This window comes from Mobula birostris, chromosome 12 (assembly GCF_030028105.1).
Source record: "Mobula birostris isolate sMobBir1 chromosome 12, sMobBir1.hap1, whole genome shotgun sequence".
In the NCBI taxonomy this organism is placed as follows: Eukaryota; Metazoa; Chordata; class Chondrichthyes; order Myliobatiformes; family Myliobatidae; genus Mobula; species Mobula birostris.
Window position 1 is genome coordinate 77,435,353 of NC_092381.1, and position 20,734 is coordinate 77,456,086.

General features: G+C 38.5%; 1 protein-coding gene across 1 annotated transcript in view; it reads right to left on the reverse strand.

Annotated features, from left to right (window-relative positions):
* Positions 1 to 5,958: 5,958 nt before the first annotated feature.
* Positions 5,959 to 20,734, reverse strand: part of LOC140206365 (complement factor H-related protein 5-like) — an 85,631-nt gene continuing 70,855 nt past the window's right edge. The window contains exons 13-17 of the mRNA XM_072274728.1: positions 19,314 to 19,502; positions 16,300 to 16,407; positions 15,238 to 15,455; positions 12,972 to 13,062; positions 5,959 to 6,710 (exon numbers count right to left, since the gene is read on the reverse strand). Of these exons, the coding sequence (XP_072130829.1) occupies positions 12,991 to 13,062; positions 15,238 to 15,455; positions 16,300 to 16,407; positions 19,314 to 19,502 (587 nt within the window). The 3' untranslated portion in view covers positions 5,959 to 6,710; positions 12,972 to 12,990. The remainder of the gene's footprint in view (positions 6,711 to 12,971; positions 13,063 to 15,237; positions 15,456 to 16,299; positions 16,408 to 19,313; positions 19,503 to 20,734) is intronic.

Sequence of the window (20,734 nt, forward strand, 5' to 3'; positions counted from 1 at the left end):
GAAGTATTCCAGAAATACTGATGAACTGAAACAGTTTTGTACAGAGGAATGGTCTAAAATTCCTCCTCACTGTTGTGCAAGTCTGATCAGCAGCTACAGGAAACATTTGGTGGAGGTTACTGTTGCTAAAGGAGGTTCTACCAGTTATTAAGTACATGGGTTCACATACTTTTTCCAGCCTGGACTGTGAACAATTAAACAATGTATTCAACAAAGACGTGAGAAGTACAATTCTTTGTGTGTTACTAGTTTAGGCAGATTGTACAGTTTGTCTATTATTGTGACTTAGATGAAGATCAGACCACATTTTATGAAAAATTAATGCAGAAAACCAGGTAATTGCAAAGAGTTCACATACCTTTTCTTGCAACTATGTTCATAAAACCAAATTGTAAAATTTACATACAAGATTCAAGGTTCAGGATTCGAAGTGCATTTATTATCAAATAATTTATTAATTATGCAACCTTGAGATTTGTTTGCTTATAGGTAGGGACAAAGCAAGAAACCTGAAAAAATCCAATTAAAGAAAAATAAAAATATATAAATAAAATAAAAGACCAACACTCGATGACTGTATATGGGAATTCGTTTAATAGTTCCTTTTATGGAGTTGGCTAACACTTGCTAAACTTACATGCCATCTCAACGTCTTCCTGTCATTAAATTGAATGACATATTTTGAGAAACATAATAACTTCTCTGAACACTTCACTTAAGACATACTATCACTTAATTATTGTCTATACTTTCACATGTTCTGTTTCTTTAAAGAGCTTAATAATGTCCATTCACAACCTACATATTTATAATTGGCACCGGTATTTCGTGTGCGAATGCTACATGAGGTTTTCTAAAAAATTGTTCATTCTAAGTCTCAACTCAACAGAAGCAAGCAGTTGTTGGGTGTGTTGTTATGCTGATCACAATAGTTAGTTTTCTTCCTGGAATTGCTGCAGTCACGACATTATCAAATATTTTGAACAACACAAGTGGTCTTCCTTCTACCTTCATAGTAGTGACTAAGTGAGTGCTCCATCTTTATAATAGACACTGAGACAACAGGAGTGGTTAGTCATGGGCAGGTGTGAAATGGGAACAAGACTGTAACAGCCTCAACTACCCTTGACCTGGCCCTGAGGATGGAGAACTTCCCTTCTCCACTGTAATTTCTCTACCAGAACATCTTATGAAACATCTCTCAATCTTTGATTCTATACCTTTGTTTCTGAACCATCCTGATACATGATTATCCATCATATCTTCTGCAGCAAATACTCATTTAGTGTGGGGGAGTGAAGACTTCACACCACGATAATTGTCCTGATCTGTGATTTGATGTTGGATATGCAGCTGTCTCTTTAGTGCTTTCAGCTCCATCTCTCTAGCAAGCGATGTCTGCTTGTTGTTCACACTGCAGTCAGTCAGTTTCCATTCTTTCTAGCTACAGAAGTAGAGAGATTTGATTGCCTAAGGGTGGTTGTGGGGGCTGGGTGGTGGTGGTTTGGGAGGGAGAGGTAAATTGACACAAAGTGTGTATGTGACCATTATGCTTAATGAGTATTTTGTTGGCAATGTTGGACCTCCACCAGCCTGTCCCCAAACCCCATCTACAGCAGCTTTCTCCAGGTTCTTAACTGGCATTTTATAAGGACAGTCATTAACTAATTTCAGTTCACTTCACTTCCATACAACTGAATTCAATGCAATCCCTGAATACTGAAGCAAAACTTTAAGGAGGGCAGTCCATGCAAAGGGAACTTGCTCTGGTCTAAGTGTGTTCCAGGACCAGCACGCTTAAGTACATCCTAAAATAAGCAATGCATTCCACAGTATATTTGTTCAGTAACAGTTCTCAATTTGTTTAATATAATTAGTTACTGAATAATTACTCATTATCGCTTCATGAATGTAAATTCCTCAGAACTTGACCAGTTGTGCACTATTTGATAAGCTGAAAGTAATTTTGCAATATTTGCAATGATGTTTGCATGTTACTCAAAGAGAAAATTGTTCAATAATTGAATTTCTGAATGCACATTTAATTTTGCCCATAATGTTCTGTATTAATTCTGAGCTACGCTGAAGAACGAGGCAGCTGGGAGAAATCAACCTGTTCTTCACTGTCCAGATAGACAATAAGTTTATTCCTGTGATCATAATCACCATAAAAGCCTATCACTGGTGAACTTGATTTACTTCACAAGATATGAAGGAATAGCTAAAAGCACTGAATATAGCCAAAACTGGAAAATTGCCCAGGTGTGACCTGCTCACAAAAAGCAGAACAGATCTGCTTAGTGTAAAAGACTGTTGTAGGCTAAAATTTGATATTGACAGAATATGAAGCTGGGCTGAGAAGTGGCAGAAAGAGTTCAATCCAGTAAATTGTGAAGTGATACACTACGGAAGGTTGAACAGGATGGAAGTGTACAACGTTACTTGCAGGATTAGCAGTGTGGAGAAACAGTGGGATCTTGGGGTCCATGTGCATAGATCCCTCAAATTTGCCCTGTAAGTTGATAGGGCTGTTAAGAAGGCATGCAGTGCGTCGGGCTTCATTAGTCAGAGTTCAAGATCCATGAGGTAATGTTGCAGCTTTATAAATCTCTGGTTAGACGCACTTGGAGCAGTGTGCTCAGTTCTGGCCATCTCATTATAGAGAGGAAGAGGAAGCTGGGGAGGAACAAGAGCGCAGAAGAGATTTATCTGAATCCTGCCGGGAGTAAAGAGTTTGTTTTATGAGGAAAGGTCGAGTGAGCTAGAGCTTTTCTCTTTGGAGTGAAGTAAGATGAGGAAAGTCTTGATAGAGGTGAGTAAGGTGATATGAGGCATAGATAGAGTGACTATCCAGCGCATTTTTCCTCGGCTGGCAGTGGCTAATAAGATAAGGACGTAATTTTTAAGGTGATTGGTGGAAAGTCAAGCAAGGATATCAAAGGTAATTTTTTTTCCAGAGCAGTAGTGCATTGCACTGCTGGAGGTGGTGGTTGAGGCAGGTACATTTGGGACAGTTTAGAGAATCTTACATAGGCACATGAGTGAAAGAAAAATTGGAGGACTTTGTGGGTAGGAAGGGTTAGATTGATTTTGGAGTAGGTTAAAAGGTCAGCACAGCTCAGAAGGGGCTGTACTGTGCTGTACTGTTCTATGTTCTAAATCATTCTGGCTAATTACTGCTCACTCAGCCTATTCATCATCATCAATGAAGTTGTGAAAACTATCAGCATCAGTGCTATTAACTGTTATTAATGTTAACTTGCCAATTTACCATGCCTAGTTTGGGTTGGACCAGGAGCACTCTGTTCCAGACCATGTCATATCCTTGGGCTAAGCATGAAGTTGACTTCCAGAGGTGAGGAGTGACCTCCTGTCCTTGATTTCAAAGTATTATTCACCTGAATGTGGCATCAAATCAGCCTTATAAAAGCGAACTGACATCAATGTATAATAACTCCAGCTATTGGAATCCAACCTACCATTAGCAAGACTGGTTGTGGTTGAGTGAGATTGACCATCCAAGCTTTGGATCATCATTGTAGAAGCTGGTCAAGGTAATAAGCCCAACCATCTTCAACTAGCTCTTGCCACCATACTACAAAATGCTGGAGAAACTCAGCAGGTCAGGCAGCATTCACGAAAACGAATAGCCAATGTTTGGACTGACACCCTTCTTCAGGACAGACAACATAGATGCTGCCTGACCTACTGAGTTCCTCCAGTATTTTTTGTGTGTTGCGTTGGATTTACAGCATCTGAGGAATTTCTTGGGTTCATGATTTGTGTCACAGAAGAGCCAGGTAATGAGCATCTCTCCCTACAGAGTCTAACCACATACTCTTGACATAGCATAACTGAGTCGTCCAATCATCCATACCTGCTAGGTCAAAAATGACCAGGAACCCAACCACATAAATAATATGGCAATGAGAACAGATTAGAAACTTGCTATCCTGTACCAACTGATTCAGCTCCAGAAACCCCACAGTCTTTGTACCCTGTATGGAATATAAGGGAATACTTTCCACTCGCCTAGATGATTTGCAGTATCAACAAATCTTCAAGAGCTCAGTTCCATCCACCACAAAGCAGCCTGCTTGACTTGCACCCATCTGCCACCCTGTGTTCATTCCTTCACCCGCAGGTGCACCAGCTCTGCTGTGTGTTCCAATCATAAAATCGAAGCAGTCCAGGCAACTCCCATAGCACTTGGCAAACATGTGACCTCCACCACCAAGAACAGTAGGTACATGGGAAGATCGTAATTTGAAGGTTTCCCTCCAATTTGCACACTACTCTTGTTATGTATTTGATATCTGAATACTATATGAGTAATTTTGCATCTATATTGGTTGATTAAGCATTCTTGTTTGTTTAAATAATTAATTACAAGTGTATGTGCGAAAATAAGTTAATTGAATACATTATCACGCTAACACATGGTACATGCCTTGCTTAAAGTAAACTTGAACTACACCTGTATTTTCAGACTCCATTTGAATTAATTTTAATGTTTTGAAATTGCAGAACATAACAGTTCTGACTGAGAAATATAATGCCGGCTTCTTTTTATTGCTTAGTCTAACTCATTGAGATCTGTGGGAGAACCTTCACCAGAAGCAGTGAAGGATCCAATAAGATGGCAACCATCATTTTCTCAAAGCAAATGTGTCTCGAGCAATAAATGCTGGGCCTGCCAGTGAAATCTGGATAGTAAAAGTTAATTTTAAAAATCTCATGTTTATTTTTAACCTCCTATCAGTATCAAACAATATATTACCTACTTTTTTCCATGTGTGATGGTGCTTTTAATTGTTTTGAAATTTTCAAAATAATCCTGAATTTTTAATGCTTCCAGTCTGTGAAGGCAAAGGCAAATAATCACTTCAGTAACATTGCAACTGGCTATCAAAGTCTTTCTGAAGGCATGGCTGGTCACATGCATTGGGAAAGGCCCATGTTGCATTGCGCTTCACTGATTCACACTAATATAGATGAAGCCAGCTCCCCAGCAAAAGCCCAGGTCCATACTGGAAGAAACAATATGGCCTTAGAGACAATGATTTTAGAGCAATGAATGACCCACCCCATTACTTTCGCTCACTGGGACATTTTGATTGTTGCTAATAAAATTGGATATTTATGATATTAGTTTCCAGAGAAGGAAAAATTGTAGATTTGGAGTCAACACAATAATTTGGAGGATCTCAGTGGATTAGGTAGCATCTATGGAGGGAAAGATGTAGCTGACATTTTGGGTTGAAACCATTTCTGGGTTGCCTTCAATGCCACATTTTGATAGATCTGAGTGTTCAGTTGCAAGTCACTGAAGGGAAGAATCCACTCCAGGTAACAGTATGAATGTATTTCACTCTTGGATTATTTTTACTCTCTTTCTCCCCCAGGAAGCACACTTCTGCATTTTAAAAAGTCATCATTTGCTGGTTATCACTTCTGATAAGCATGATGAAATACTTTTCAATTGAGGCTATTTGCAACATACATTGCACTTTTGACTATTTCAGCAAACTCTAGGCTCACCTCCTACTTCATTCTTTCTTAAACACGAGCTTATACAAAAACTTGCTGTCCTTCCAAATAGTGTCAAGTCCAGTTCACCCATCACCTGACTGATGATGATGTTGACATACCTGTTTTAAAAAGCTTTGATTGATTTTTAAATCTCTTTATTCCCTTCTGTTACATGTGACGTCCATGATTTGTGCATCTTGCTAATTCTGGCCACTTGCCCAGTCCTATTTTCAGCACTTGTCATGCAGTTGAAAGCCAGGGCCCTTACTCTCAACTAATGAAACTGTCTCTCAAAATCTCTCCACCAAGGCAGTATTTTCTCATTCCAATACTACAAAGACTTATGGTAAATATATGGTTTGATCTGTAATTTTTTTAACAAAGTTTCTGTTAATTGGAATGTTTAAGTATATTAAGTATGCCACAAGGGAATTGTAATAATGTTTATGATCAGAACATGCTGAAACAAGGACAATGATTTTTTTTTCAAAGTTTCAACCCACAAGATAAAGATTACCAAATATAAGGCTCTAATCTAGTGATTACAGTTCTCATTAAAACAGACATATATAGTATTGCTAAATTTTAAGATGTATTTAATTTGTAGTTGCACTAAAACCAGGGCGTACAGAAATTAAATTACTGTAAAACAAATTGCAGAAAAACAGAAGCAGCATAAAACATTTAATTAAATATTAATAAAATTTGGAACTAATTGTACTGCAATAAATGACATGGCCAACAATATTTTCATGCATTATAATTAAAATGTCATCATATATTAAATGAGCCTGTTTATCCATTCCTGATACAAAGAAATGAATACACAATATGCTTTTCTATTGTTACACAATATAGCTGACAATAGAGAAAGGAAGTCTAAAAAGTAACTTGATTAATTTAAGCTTTTCTCATCTTTTAAAAGATTGTTTCCATTAATAATAATTAAGGCAATCCAAAAAAGGAAAGTAAAGTTTGAAAATTCTAATATTTCCTAAAATCAGATGAATTTTCAAGAAACATTCTCCAGATGTTCCAGCATAATTCATACTTTGCTTCAGAATTAATAGATGTGTAAGGATCTATCCTATTAATATCCCTCATTCAGTAATCAAATCCTTAAAACTTGGGAGAAGTCAGTCGTCATTTCTTGAAGTTTGTAACAACCCATCTTGCATCTGTTATTGATGTAAACACATACTAAAAATCATTTATCATTTGTGCATTAAAGAAGAGAATGCAAAAATACAAAACAAACAACAGCATTTAAGATAATAACTGTGACTTGTGTGGTACAAGGGTATTTTAATTTAATGTTCATATTTAAAATTTGTTGCATATTAAAATCAGGACAGTAATTAACCATTCAGACTGCGGTCCTCAGTGCACAACTGATTTTTACCAAGTATTCCATGGTGGTTGCACCATGAGTGACAGGAGATAGGAAAAAGAGACTGAACATTTCTGAAATCAATTCTGACATTTATATGCAACTGTGTGAAATATTCAGCAGGGAACCATAATACCATAAGACATAGGAGCAGAATTGGGCCATTTGGCCCATTGAGTCTGCTCCGCCATTCAATCATGGCCGATCCTATTGCTCCCCTCCTCAGCCCCACTCCCCGGCTTTCTCCCTGTAACCTTTGATGCTGTGACCAATCAAGAACCTATCTATCTCCACCTTACATACATCCAACAAAGTGGCCTTCACAGCTGCCTGTAGTAACAAATTCCACAAATTCACCACCTTTTGGCTAAAGAAATTTCTCCGCATCTCTGTATTAAATTGATGCCCCTCTATCCTGAGGTTGTGCCCTCTTGTCCTAGACTCCACCACCATGGGAAACATCCTTTCCACATCTACTCTATCTAGGCCTTTCAACATTCAAAGGGTTTCAATGAGATCCCCTCTCATCTTTCTAAATTCCAGTGAGTACAGTCCCAGAGCCATTCCTCAAATGATAACTCTTTCATCCCTAGAATCATCCTTGTGGGCCTCCTCTGAATCCTCTCCAATGCCAGCGCAACTTCTCTTAGATGAGGAGCCCGAAACTATTCACAATACTCAAGGTGAAACCTCACCACTGCCGTATAAAGTCTCAGCATCACATCCCTGTTCTTGTATTCTAGACCTCTTTAAGTGAATGCTAACATTACATTTGTCTTCCTCACCACTGACTCAACCTGCAGGTTAACCTTTAGGGTGTTCTGCACAAGGACTCCCAAGTCCCTCTGCATCTCAGATTTTTGGATTTTCTCCCTGTTTAGAAAACAGTCTGGACATTTATTTCTTCTAACAAATTGCATGACAATGCATTTTCCAACATTGTATTTAATTTGTAACTTTCTTGCCCATTCTCCTAATCTGTCTAAGTCCGACAGCAGCCTTTTTGTTTCCTCAACACTACTAACCCCTCCACCAATCTTCATATAATCTGCAAACTTGGCAACAAAACCATTAATTCCATCATCTAAATCATTGATATGCAACATAAAAAGAAGTGGTCCCAACACCAACCCCAGCAGAACACATTTAGTCACTATCAGCCAACCAGAAAAGAATCACTGCCTTCTACCAATCAGCCAATACTCTAACTTTGCTAGTAATTTTCCTGTAATACCATGGGCTCTTAACTTAGTAAGCACCCTTATGTGTGGCAACTTGCCAAAGGCCTTCTGAAAATTCAAATATAGAATATCTATTGCATCCCCTTTCCCTATCCTACTTGTTATCTCCTCAAAGAATTCCAACAAGTTAGTCAGACAAAATTTTCCCCGAAGGGAACCATGCTGTCTTGTCCTGTGTCACCAGTGAGTCCATAACCTCCTCCTTAACAATTGCCTTCAACATCTTCCCATCCACTGAAGTCTGGCTAACTGGTCTATAATTTCATTTCTACTGCCTGCCTCTTTTGTTAAAGAGTCAAGTGACATTTGCAATTTTCCAGTCCTCTGGCACCATGCCAAAGTCTAATAATTCTTGCAAGATCATTACTAATGCCACTACCTTTTTCAGATCCCTAGGTTGCAGTTCATTTGGTCTGGGTGACTTATGTACTTTTAGGTCTTTCAGCTTTTTGAGCTTCTTCTCCCTGGTAATAGTAACTGTAATCATTTCTCTTCCCTTACACCCTTCAACACCTGGCTCACTGCTAGTGTCTTCCACAGTGAAGACTGATGCAAAATACTCATTTAGTTATTTAATAATACTCATTATTATTTCAATCCACCATTATTATTTCTCTGGCATCACCTTCTAGCGGTCTTATATCCACTCTCATCTCTCTTATTTTTTATATACTTGAAAAAGCTTTTTCTATTTACCTTGATATTGTTTGCTAGTTTGTTTTCCTATTTAATGCCCCCCCAATAACTGTTAAGTTTTTTCTGTAGGGTTTTAAAAGATTCCCAATCATCTATATTCCTGCTAATTTTTGCTTTGCTGTATGCCCTCTCTTTTGCTTTTACATTAGCTTTGACTTCCCTTGTCAGCCATGGTTATATTATTTTCCAATGCAAGTATTTCTTTGTTTTCAGAATACGTCTATCCTGCACCTTCCTTATTTTTCCCAGAAACTCACACCATTGCTGCTGTGCTGCCTTTCTTGCTAGCATCTCCTTCCAATTTATTTTGACCAACTCCTCTCTCACACCATTGTAATTTACTTCACTCCACTGAAATACTGCTATGTTAGGTTTTACTTTTGCCCTATCGAATTTCAAGTTGAACTCAATCATTTTGCGATCACTGACTCCTAACGGTTCCTTTACTTTAAGCTCCCTAGTCGTCTCCAGTTCATTACATAACACCCAACTCAGTATAGCTGATCCCCTACTAGGCTCAAAGACAAACTGCTTTAAAAAGCCACCTTGTAGGTATTCAACAAATTCAGTCTCTTGAGATCTATTACCAACCTAATTTTCCCAATCTACCTGAATGTTAAAATCTCCCATGAATTACATAACATTGCCCTTTTGACACACCTTTTCTATTTCCCATTGTAATCTGTGGTCCATATCCCAGCTACTGTTTGGAGGCCTGTATATAACTGCCATCAGGGTCCTTCTACCCTTGCAGTTTCTTAACTCAACCCACAGGATTCAACATCTTCTGATCCCATCTCACAACTTTCTAATGATTTGTTGCCATTCGTTACCAGCAGAGCCATCACATCTCCTCTGCCTACCTTCCTATCCATCTGATACAATGGTAACCTTGGGCGTTTAGCTCTCACTACAACCATCTTTCAGTGATGGCCACAGCATCATACCCAACAATCCGTAAAAGTGCAACAAGATCATCCACCTTATTAATTATACTCCGTGCATTGAGATATAACACTTTGAATACTGTATTTGGTACCTTTTTTGATTCTGCATTCCTAATACTCACCTTGCCGGCTGCAATTTTGTCTTATCATCTGTCTGTCCTTCTTAACTGTCTGATTGCACACTAGTTTTGCTTTTTTACCATCTGTCCTAGCCTGAATCCCTTCACTCCAACTCCCACCTCCCTGCCAATTTAGTTGAAACCTTCCCCAACAGCTCTAACAAACCTGCCTGTGAGAATATCGGTCCCCCCCTCTTGGGTTCAGGTGCAACCCATCACTTTTGTACAGGTCATACCTCCTCCAGAAAATATCCCACTGATCCAAGAACCTGAAGCTCTCCCTCCGCACCAGCTTTTCAGCCATGCATTTATCTGCCAAATCTACTTGTTTATACCCTTACTGGTGCGTGGCACAGGTAGCAATCCAGAAATTACCACCCTGGAGGCTCTGCTTCTCAGCTTTCTGCCTAGATCTCTAAAATCTCTCTTCAGGGCTTCTTTGTTTTCCTTCCTATGTCATTGGTACCAATCTGTACCAAGACATCTGGCTGCTCTCCCTCCAAAATGCTGTGGTCTACACTATACATGGTAAAGAAATAGACACATTGAGTCACAAATGCTGTAGCAATAATTTAGCTGATCTGATGAGAAAAGGGAAAGGAAAAGTAAAATCCAGTCTTACTGTTGCTGTAGTTGGGATTTGAATTGTGGAGTGTGCTTTAGTATTAGAACTCCCGTGACTCGCTCAAACCTCCTTAAATACTCTTCATTTGGTTATGTAGTTGCATAGAGTCACAAAGAGTCGCACAGTTTGGAAACAAGCCCTATGGTCCAACTGGTCCATGGCAAATAAGATTCTCACCCAAACTAGTCCCATTTGTCTGAATTTGTTTCATATATCCCCTCTCCTCTCCAACTCTCTTTTAATGTACCTGCATCTACCACTTCTGTCAGCTCATTCCATTTACTGACCATCCTCTGGTATACAAGTTGTCCTTCAGGTTCCTGTTAAATTTCTCCCTTCTTATCTCATGCTCTCTGGCTCTTAATTCTCCCACCATGGGAAAAAGATTGTGCACGTTGATTCTAGCTCTGCTCCTCGTGATTCTACATAGCTCTACAAAGTCACCCTTCATTTCCCCTAGGTTCTAAATGAAAAAAGTCCCAGCCATCTTAAGCTCTCTCCAAAACTCAGTTCCTCACGTTCTAGCAACATCCTTGGAAATGACCTATGCACCAGCTTCATGGCATCTTTCCTATAATAGGGTGACCAAAACTGAAATCCAAAATCTTGTACAAGAGCAATGTAGCAACCCAACTTCTATACTCAAAACCTTGACTGATAAAGGCTTCCATGACAAAAGTCTTCATTACCCTGTCTATCTGTGTCTCCACTTTCAGGGAACCATGTACTTCTATGCCTCAGTCTTTTTCTTCTACAATACTCCCCAGGGTTTTACTATTCATTGTGAAAGTAATACCCTTGATTATTTTCCCAAATGCAACAAGTCATACAGATATCTCAAGGATGTCCTTTAGTCCATGCTCAAATGTCATCTATAAATTCACCTATGATACCACTGTTTGTAGAATCTCAGATGGTAAAGAAGAGGCTTACAGGAGTTAGATAGATCGGCTGGTTGAGTAGTGTTAAATACAACAACATCACACTCAACATTTGCAAGACCAGTGATCTAATTGTAGACTTCAGCAAGGGGAATTCAGGGGAACGCACACACAATTCTCGTTGATGGGTCAATGGTGGCAAGGGTGAGCATTTTGAAGTTTCTGGATGTCAACATCTCAAGGGATTTACCCTGGGCCTAATGCATTAATGCAATCATGAATTAGGCACATCAGCAGCTTTACTTTGTTAAGGCTTTGAGCATATGTAGTATGTCACCAGACATTCTTACAAATTACTAGATGTGTGGTGGAGAAGGTTCTGACTGGTTGGACCGCTGCCTGGTATAGAGTCTCCAATGAACAGGACTGCAAGAGGCTGCTGGGATTATTGACTCAGCTACTCTATCCTGGGCACAACCCTGCACACCACTGAAGTAATTTACAAAAGGCGATCCCTCAAGAAGGTGGCAACCATCATTAAGTACCCTCACTGTTGAGGACATGCCCTCTTTTCATTACTGCCATCAGATAATCGGTACAGAAGCCAGAAGACACACAATCAGTGATTTAGAGACAGGTACTTCTTCCCCACTATCAGATATCTGAATTGTCCGTAAGCACTACCTTGTTATTTCTTACTTTGCGTTATTCATTTATTTTTCTAATTTATATATTTTTTATGTTTTTGCACTTTTCTGCTGCAAAACATCAAATTTCATGTCATGTCAGTAATAATAAATTTGATTTTCATTTTGTTCTCACCTTGCACCCAAAGTGTGACAACTCACATGGTGGAGCTTCAGTCTACTGAAGAAATTCAGTGCTTATCAACTGGCACTCTTTCCATGTTCCAATCATCCACCTTCTCACATGAGAATACGATGGATGCAGTATGTATTGCCTATTATATTAAAATATAATAATACTTGTATGAAGAATGTTTGATCGCTCTGAGCCTATACTTGCTGGAGTTTGGAAGAATAAATAGGGATCTCATTGAAACCTATCAAATATTGAAGGGCCTAGATAGAGTGGACATGGAGAGGATCCTTCTAATAGCGGGGGAGTCTAGGACCAGAGGGCACAGCCTCGGAATACAAAGACATCCTTTTAGAACAGAGATAAGGTGGGACTTCTTTCGCCAAAGGTTTGTGAATCTATGGAATTCATTCCCACAGACGACTCTGGAGGCTTAGTCATTGGGTGTACTTAATGGGAGATTGATAGGTTCTTGATGAGTAAGGTCATAAAAGGTTATATGGAGAAGGCAGTAAAATGGGGTTGAGAGTGATAATATATCAGCCACGACCGAATAATGGAGCAGAGTCGATGGACTGAATGGCCTAATTCTGCTCCTATGTCTAATGGTGTTATGGTCTTAAGAACAAGTCAATATTGGTAATCAAATATTGATTCTGACTTTCCTAGAAAGTGATTTGTACCAGAAAAATATATATTTTTTGTCAATATGGTCACTTACCATTTCAACTTTCAAACTTTTAGCTCTGATATTGACTTTTTTTATCAAATCTAATCCTGAAATTTCCATCGAATGTAACATTGAAAGTGATCTACAAGACAAAAATTATAAATGTACATCAAACGACTCTTCCAAAACATATACAAAAAGCACATAAAGTACATGGGGGTCCGGGAGAGATGCACTTTATTGAATGTATGCCCTTGAGGTAAACCAGATATCTGTGCAGCCAGTTACCTAACTTATGCAGACAAATGTGGCAACTGATTTCTGCTCAGCCAAACCCCACAAACTGAAAAGATATGACCAGATTAACTATTTCAGTGCTGTTTGCTGAGGGTTGTACATTGGCTAGGATGCAGAGAATTCCCGTGCACCTTTTGCTTGAGTAGTGAAATTAATTTCTTTTTGCCTATGTACAAGAACCAACAAACCCAGCATCCTAATTTAAAAAAAAACAATAATGTCATCTCCAGCAGTTGTCATCAAATAAGCATCCAGGACCTTTCTCTCTCACAACTGTATGTGGATTATGCCCGATGAGTAGTCTTCTAATTAATGTAGGAAGAGTAATGGATTCAAGCTGCAAACAAAATCCTTTTAGAATAAGAATGAAGAAACAAAATCCTTTTAGAATAAGAATGAAGAAACAAAATCCTTTTAGAATAAGAATGAAGACATCTTGAGCAAACAGGTAAAAACAGATGCTGGACTATGTCATTAAGCCTCTCCCATCTGCTGAGAGCTGACCTTTTCCCACAGCATCCTTTACAGTACTAATCCTGTATCTCTGATTCACTTGTTCCCAAGAAAATCTGTTTGATCTGTCTTGAATGGTTTCAGTCACTGAGCTTGACAGCCTTCTTGGGGTGGAAGATTTTTGAAAATTCCCTACATGTGTGAAAAAAACTTCTAATCTTAGTCCTGAATGTCCAGCTCCTTATAGGGATCTCTGGGTCTGCACACTCAAGCCAAGGGAAATATCATCTTTGCACCTACTCTGTCAAGACCTGAAAGAACATTGTAAGGTTCACTTCTCTTTCTTCTAAATAACCAAGAGTACCAGCTCAGTCTGCTAAATCTCCTCTCATATTCAACTCCATCATCCCAGGACTCAATCCAATAATACCTTCAGAAATACATCTTTACTCCTCTACTCAGTTCTTTGCACAATAAAGGCTAGGCTATTACTCAATTTCCATCTCTCAGCATTTTAAGACATATCCACTCTTTCATTTTTTTGCACAACATCCTACCTTCCATTACCTTGCTATTCATATATCTTGTCCATTTTCTTTCGAAGCTTTTCTGCATTCTCCTAACAACCTACATACTTCCCAGTTTCCTATCACCAGAAAAGTTGCAGATATTATACCTAATCCATTCAAACAAATTACTGATATAAATGATGAACCAGCTGCCCCCACCTCCTCCCCCCACCTCTCCATAAGCTGCAGCCCTCCATCTGAAAAATAACCCACCTACACTTCAGATTCAGATGCAATTCAGATGTGCAGGAACATAAAGCAACTGAAGAGAATAGTGAACTCTGCCCAACACATCACAGGCACATTTCTCCCCACCATCAGCACTACCTACAGCAGGCACTAGCTCAAGAAGAAAACATCCATCATCAAAGATACCCATCAACTGGGCCCTGCCATCTTTTCATAGCTACCATTTGGGCAGGAAGTACAGAAGCCTGAAGGCCCATATCACCAGTTTCAAGGACTACTAATTCCCTTTAACCATTTAGTACTTGAGCCAACTGACAAAATCATAATCACTACAGTTTATTGACTGTGAACACTTTAAACACTTCGCAGTAAAATGGACTTTGTTGTATTTTTTTCTTGTAAAAATTGTGTATTATTTATGTTTCCTGTATAAGTTATGTTTTTCTTTAAAATATTGTTTATATAGTTCTATGGGCCTGTGATGCTCCTGCAATTAAGTTTTTCACAGAGAGTGGGAGATGTGTGGAATTCACAGCCAGGTTCAGTGGTAGAGGCAGATACATTAGGGACGTTTAAGAGGCACATACACTTCACCAGAGGACAGAATGGAAGCAATTCTGCATTCTCCCTGTACCGCAATCTCAAAGGCAGCGACGTTATAAAGGGAAGTACAGATCAGTATCCATACAAAATTATTCTGGGGGATAATGTACTGTGAAACTTCATGTAATTATCTTCTGAAATCTCAATTCATAGTTTCCTAAAGGCTATGATGTTATATAGAGGGAAGTGCGTATGCGTATACTTACTGTATTACTTCTGGAAAATGGAAGGCAATATTCTCCTACTGCAGGTTGTTCATACAGTATGCTTTGAGGCTCTGTGCCAAATATTACTTCCATTTTTGCATTTTTGGATTCTTTTATAAAAAACTTTAAAGTGGTTTTTCTCGTTGCTCTGGTAGTCTTCACTGAGAACAAAGCATTGCTCTTTTTTCCGCGACCATCTAAAAAAATTGTGCTCAGATCTATGTATTGAAACAAGATATTTACAGATAAATCAGGGAAAATAGAAAATATGCATAAAATCAAAATAAATTCCTTTATTTCAACAACAAAAACTGCAATAACTAACAAGCAATAGATAACATTTTTTCCAAAGTCAATTAAGCCTTATCATATGAGAACTTCTGAATGTGCAAATGTTTAAAAGGCTCATTCAATCAATTTGGCATCATGGGTTGATGCTGCAAAGAACATAGTCCAGGCTCAACTTTAAAATTGAGATTAGTTTGGCTTTGCTGTGAAAGGACCTCAATATTTCATGGAATATTAACCCAGAAATGTTACAAAAGCACTACTATTGAGACTGTGAGTTGACTTTTAAAAATGAAGAGCAAATACCAAAAGGTAATCTCTGGATATATTCGAAAAATATCTCCTTGTGGTAAATTGAGATGTGTTCTCACTAAGAAGATATAAGTAGATGGAAATCATATTCTTAGCCACTCCCAGATGCTTGGAAAGATGAAGAGATCATTACAACTCCCTTTGTTGAATTTCTGAAAAGTTATTGAGAGTCACAGATTTTTAACTTTGAGGCATTTGAGATTCTTTAACTTTTTAATGTAGTTTTACTTATGACTACAGAAATATAGCTTAACAAATGGAAATTAAGATGGGAGACGTCCTCAGCTGCTGCTCTGCAAGTTCGTCCTTGTTTTGCTTTCTGACAGTTGCAACAAGATTGCTCCAGACTAGACAAGATGCCACAGATATTTTTCATTTAATACTTATGCATTATTATTGCACACCTGAATCAACTGCAAGATACTGTACTATACTAGAAGGGACATTGGGAAAAAAAATTACCTGGTCTTGTTATTGATACCCTTTTTGAATTATATTCAGTACAGATTTCATCATTTCTACATGATTGGCAAGCAAAATATTCTAAATGACTGCATTCATTCCTAACATCTGCAAAAGAAAAAGACATGTTAAAGATGGTACTAAAAGCTAAACATTAAAAGCAAAATAATTCAAAAGTACTACCATTAAATATTAAATCCAGGAAGTTTTTGATAATGTGGGAAACTCAACAGCCAATAATAATAACAGGTACCAATGCTCCAATAAAAATCTTCTCCTTTGTGCCTTATTACTTCCATATGGTAACTTAGATGTATTCACTTCATGTCAACAAATGTAGTATCATAGTTTCAATAAAGAAACTTGTTACATTCAAAATAATACTTATGTTCAAAAGTGTGTCAAAGACAATGAGTTGCTACTACTATTGCTACTACTACGTCGACTCAGGCCTAGGGGGCTGGCGTCGGGCACGATGATGGACTCTCCACTTCTCCCTCTCCCTCATCAGTGTGTTCAATTCATCTACAGTAGCCGCGCCGCTGTCTTCTAGGAGCTTGTTGACCATAGTCTTGGGAGGGCACCCAGGGCTCATCCTCCCGTGATTGGGCTCCCATATGATGACTAGGCTGGCAGGTAGTTCGGGATGGCGTAGACAGTGCCTTGCTAGTTGCAGTCTTCTCGCCTTGATTTTAGTGGAGAGCGTCAGTAGATTGTTATAGAGCTCGACGTTCGTCATGTGCTGTTGCCAACTCACATCAAGAGCCATCCGGAGCATTCGTATATAGCAACCATCTAGAGACTTTCACATCGTCTTGGTGAGTGTCCACGTCTCGCATCCGTACGTGAGAATGGACTCTATGACTGCTTTGAGTTACACCTTATTTACAGCATAGAAACGGATATTTAACCCAATATACCAATGTTTAACATGTTTTCTCTTGTGAAGTTTAAACAAATAACTTATTATAACCTCCTGAATAAAAGCTTCCATTCCTTTCTCCCATCTGTAACCACCATTGCTCTTTGCTCTGCCATTTCTCCTGTTACCTAATTCTAAATTAAAACTGCTTTCAAGCTAGTGACATTCATCATGTGATCTCTACTGGATTACAGTGATAAGTGTTTCATTTTTCAGGTCTCTAGTTCTGGTGGCATGAGCTGGATGAACTAGCCTTTATATCTTTAATGTATAAACCTGAGCCATCAGATCCTATCTGAGACATTTTTTTCCAGAGAATCAGCATTTCCTGATAGATCTGCTGCCTCAGTTCCATTGCCATTTTAGGAAATAGTTTTATCGTCTTTTCCAGTACAACTACATTCTCTTAACAACATCTATAGATTGTGTTGTGTAATTAACCCATGCAGACAGAATGTAGCTTTAATGGTTTTGGCAACAATGATGTTAATAACTTTGGTCGATGCATGTAGCACATCTCATTGAGAACCACTTACTGAATCGTAAGCTTTGAACTTCATTAAAATGTACACAGGAAAATTGTTCCTTGTAGCTTTCTACTGAGAGTACATTTACCCTTTCACCTTTTACTTCTTTGAGTAGGATGTCTTGTATTTATATATTTATTTATGATGCACTACAAGAGGAATGCCTGTATATACACAGGTCTGTTATAACTATATATAGTTATTGCTGACATCAAGACACAGCCCACCAGCTCCTGTGCAGCTGTGGCCTGTAGACTTTGTCAATTTCAAAGCAGTTTATAAGCATCAAACATAACAAGCACTCATTATAAATCAATCAGAAACTAACCAAATGATCAATGATCTCTTTAACTAGATGGGTAAGTCCTTTCCACAACACACAATCTTCCACAAGTGCTATATGTATGTAGTATGTGCAATATTGTGCTCCATTTTGGGAGAGCTGATGTTAAACAGAGATGCTTACAAACTACATCAAGATTAATCTATTTATGGCTGATAAGTACAATGTGTCCAAACCTTTTCCTATCATTTGACCAGCGCTACAGTAAAATGCCCATACTGCACTTCAGATAATATACTGGAACTAAATGGCAAATAATGTTTGCAGTGTTGCTGAAATATGGAAGTTCAACAATAGGATCTTTTAAACTCAGAGCGTTTTTAAGACTTCCAAATGTGGTCTCACTAAATTTTATGTGTTCTACACAACTTCTTTGATTTTCATTTCTACCCCTCTGTAAATACGTGACATAGAAAATTCACCACGGAATTGGGCATCAAGCCCAAACTGTCCATGGTTCTGCTTACGTAGTAGGTAATAAGTTTCTTCCACAGTTAATCTGCTTTAACAACATGATCCTTAAGCTATTCACCTAGAAGTGAACTCCACATTTGCAGCGCTCTGTGGGTAAACACTTTCAAAGTAATTTTTATTTTGCAACAATCACATTGATGACCACTGCTTTTGTTTGCTTCCAGAAGCAAAAGGTCTCCATTTTAGCAAAACATCTTTATTAAAGTCACACTTGAGATTTCTCTTTCCCTGAGGAAGGATTCACCCGCTCCATCCTATCCAGTAAGGAATAAACTTGCATTCTTACAGTATATTGTACTCAGGTAGCTAGCTGACGCCCTTATTTAATTCCCTATAACCTATCCTCTCACACATGACCATCAACTTCATCCTGAGTATCCTATCACACAGATCCATCAAGGTAACTTACAGTAGCTAATTAACCTACCAACCCCGAGTTCATGGCTTTCTAACATAGTGTACTACATTTAACTGAAGTTCATTCACTTATTCAAAATTCATTCTGAAAATTCTAATGGCATTTTTTTTGTTTGCTGTTACCCGCAATATTTTAAATGGAAATCATGGGAAACATTGTTCTCTCTCCCAAAGATACCTGTCTCTTACGTACAGGGGCATTTTCAGCTGCAAAATTCCTCTGTTGTTTTCTTTAACGAATAATGCAAAATTAAGTTATTTGTTGAGGTAGTGGTTAAATAAAAAGCTAAATGGCAGTTCAGCTTTATTTACATTGATCAGTTTCACTTACCACTAATGCACCTGGGAACTTCCAAATGTCCATTACGGCAGTATCTCCATGCTGGAGGTTCAATTTCATATCCTTCACGGCAGCTGAATTCTAAACCATTCCCATCTTTCACATCTATTCTTGTTTCGAATCTCCACTTCAATTCTACATCTTTATTTGTAAAATCTTCTTTTGTCAAAATACATGGTGCTAAATCACAGGGAAGTATCAGTGAAACATTTACAGTTGAAATGCACAATTTTTACATCAACAATTCTCATAAAATATCAATTTATATTGACTAAATCCTGTGAACTATATTTAAATGCCTTGATTAAAATACTATTTCCTGTTTTTGCAACCAATGTCTCATAAAGTTGTTGAAATCATGAAATGAAAAATTACAATAAGCTTCAGGAGACTGTGTTGTCTCTTGGTTGGATAGCAGACTTTTCCAGTGGGACATTTTATTGGTGATGGCCAAAGACTTACAGAGGAAACCTGGACCACAATCTTACAACAAACCACGCCAATCAGCAGACTTTCTTGGAGAGTGTCAGTATATGATAGAATGCTGGGACACTGTGACAGATTCAATGAGAGCCAAAGAAATAGTGAACCATTTGCAATCTTCCGTGCATTTATACTACATGCACCAGCAGAGCCATCAAAGGATATGCCTCATTCTTCTTGCCCCGTGCTTTATTGTGGAAGCCCATCAGGTTCAATGGTTCCATTTAATATCACAGAATATATACAATATATAACCTGAAACTCTCACTCTCCGCAGACATCCTCGAAAGAGGAGGAAAAACCCCAAAGAACGAATGACAGGAAAAAAAGTACAATCGCAAAACCTCTTCCCCCTCACCCATGCACATGCAGCAGCAAGCAGCATCTATCCTCCCACTCCCGCTCCCCCCACTTATTCTAGGATGAAGCATCAGCATTCCCACCACTCAACATGTAAGCACCAGCAAAACTCCAATGAGAGACCATGGTCTACCATACATCAAAAACAAACCGCTCACTCCAACATTTCAACATCCCACAGGCTCTCTCTTCCCCTCTTTCTCTCTCACTAACAAGGGAGAGACAGATATCACTCCTTCCACAGCGAGGAATCATCCACTTCAACAGTGCTTATGAGTAGCAGAAGCTAAAGCAGGGCTTTTCAACCTGAGGGCCTTGCTTAATGGTCGGGAACCATTAAAAAAGGCTGGGAACTCCTGGGCCTTTAATCCTCACTTCACCAGTTTTATTGACAATACGTTTATTCAGACTACTAGTGAATAATCTCTGAGGTGCTATAACACTGAGGGATATTCTGCCAATGTAGATGTAGTAGAGGCCACAGCAAAAACTCATGATATCAATGCACACAATCCTGGCAGGATTAGTTAGCAGTTGTTTTGTTTGAAAATAACAAAAGAACACATTGA